Below are 1514 nucleotides of genomic sequence, written 5' to 3' on the forward strand. Positions count from 1 at the left end.
CACTCGACCATCCTAGGGCTCCTCAGTGGCTGTGACGGAAGCTTTCGTGCGACTCCACAAGGCAGGGTTGTTGTACCGCAGCCGGCAGCTTGTCAACTGGTCGTGCGCCTTGAGGTCAGCCATCTCGGATGTCGAGGTGAGGCGGGGGAAGAGAAGGGGCCGCGGGGGAGCGCGTGGCGGGTGGAAGCCCAGAGTCTGGAGCCAGCCTGCCCGACTCAGTCCAAGTCCTGCCGTCAGCGGCTCTGAGCCTCAGTTTTCGCAATCTGAACATCAGGGCTGATGGGAAAGCCCTGGGGTGTTGTGAGGATGGAGTGGGGCCTCCTGGGAGGTGTCAGCACAGCACCCGTGTGGCTGTGCTCAGTGACTGTCCACGGCAGCTGCACTGCGCAGCGCCAGGTGAGGGCCCGGAGGTGGCACCCCGCCCTCTGAAGGCTCCCGTAGATGCGCTGCAGGGAGGCTGGGGGGTGGGGAGTGGGGGTGGGAGGCCGGGGTGTGAGCCTTGCATGGGGCTGTTCTCAGACCCTGCTTCATCCACCCGCTAGGTGGAGAGCCGGTCCCTGCCTGGCCCCACAGAGCTTCGGCTGCCTGGCTGCCCCACGCCTGTGTCTTTCGGCCTCCTGGTCTCTGTGGCCTTCCCCGTGGATGGAGAGCCTGGTGAGGCAGTCTGGGAAGGGCCACCCACTCACCTCTGCCTCCCTGTTTTTTCGAGCCCATGTGGGCCTGGTGGGAGGGGCGTGAGGAACCTGGTCGTGTTCGTGTTCTGTGGGCATTTAGCCTGGCTCCTGGGCCCTGGGAGCTCAGAGTGATTCTGCAGGAGGCTGGCCCCGGGGGAGACAGGTCAGTTCTGGAGTGGGGTGTGGACAGGAGGTGCGCTCAGTTCCTGGCGGGGCTGGTAGATGAGCTGGAGTGTCAGAGGGTGTTTGTGGTGGGAGGCGCACAGCGTTTGTGATTGGGGCCGACTGTCCCCGGGTCCCCTGGACCCCGTGCCTTTCCGAATGCCCATCCCCATTTCTGCCAGGAATTCCAGGCACCGCCTCTGTCCCAGGTTCCTCATGTCTCGTTATTTCAACCTTGACTGCTCCTGCCCCTCCCTTTTCCAGTCCTCCTGCCTTCAGCTATGTCTGGGGTGAGGGTGAGAATGGCCACTAGCTGGACGTTCTTGAATTTTACCCTCAGACGCAGAGGTCGTGGTAGGGACCACGAGACCAGAGACATTGCCTGGAGACGTGGCAGTGGCTGTTCATCCCGATGACGCCCGATACACAGTAATACCCTGCCCTGCCCTGCCCCTGGCCATCCTGCCCACAGCTTCCTCTCCCCTCCGTCCCCGTGGCAGCGCCTTCTCTCCAGCTTCCCCCGGCTCAGCCCTCCAGGGGCTCTGAGGCTGCCCGGTCTCTTCTCGATGTCGCACTTTTCCTCTTGCTGGGGTTGACCAGGTCTGGCGGGGGCAGGTCCGCGCTGCCTGTCCGTGCGCCTACCTTGAGGCAGGTGGAGGAGCCAGAGGCTGCGTTGGC

At 64.1% G+C, this 1514-nt stretch overlaps 1 protein-coding gene across 1 annotated transcript in view; it reads left to right on the forward strand.

Moving 5' to 3' along the window:
• VARS2 (valyl-tRNA synthetase 2, mitochondrial) overlaps nt 1-1514 on the forward strand; it is a 10197-nt gene that overhangs the window by 2279 nt on the left and 6404 nt on the right. The window contains exons 8-10 of the mRNA XM_015570997.1: nt 17-136; nt 543-654; nt 1177-1265. Coding sequence (XP_015426483.1) covers nt 17-136; nt 543-654; nt 1177-1265 — 321 coding nt within the window. The remainder of the gene's footprint in view (nt 1-16; nt 137-542; nt 655-1176; nt 1266-1514) is intronic.

The sequence above is a fragment of the Myotis davidii genome, unplaced genomic scaffold (genome assembly GCF_000327345.1).
Source record: "Myotis davidii unplaced genomic scaffold, ASM32734v1 scaffold988, whole genome shotgun sequence".
NCBI lineage: Eukaryota > Metazoa > Chordata > Mammalia > Chiroptera > Vespertilionidae > Myotis > Myotis davidii.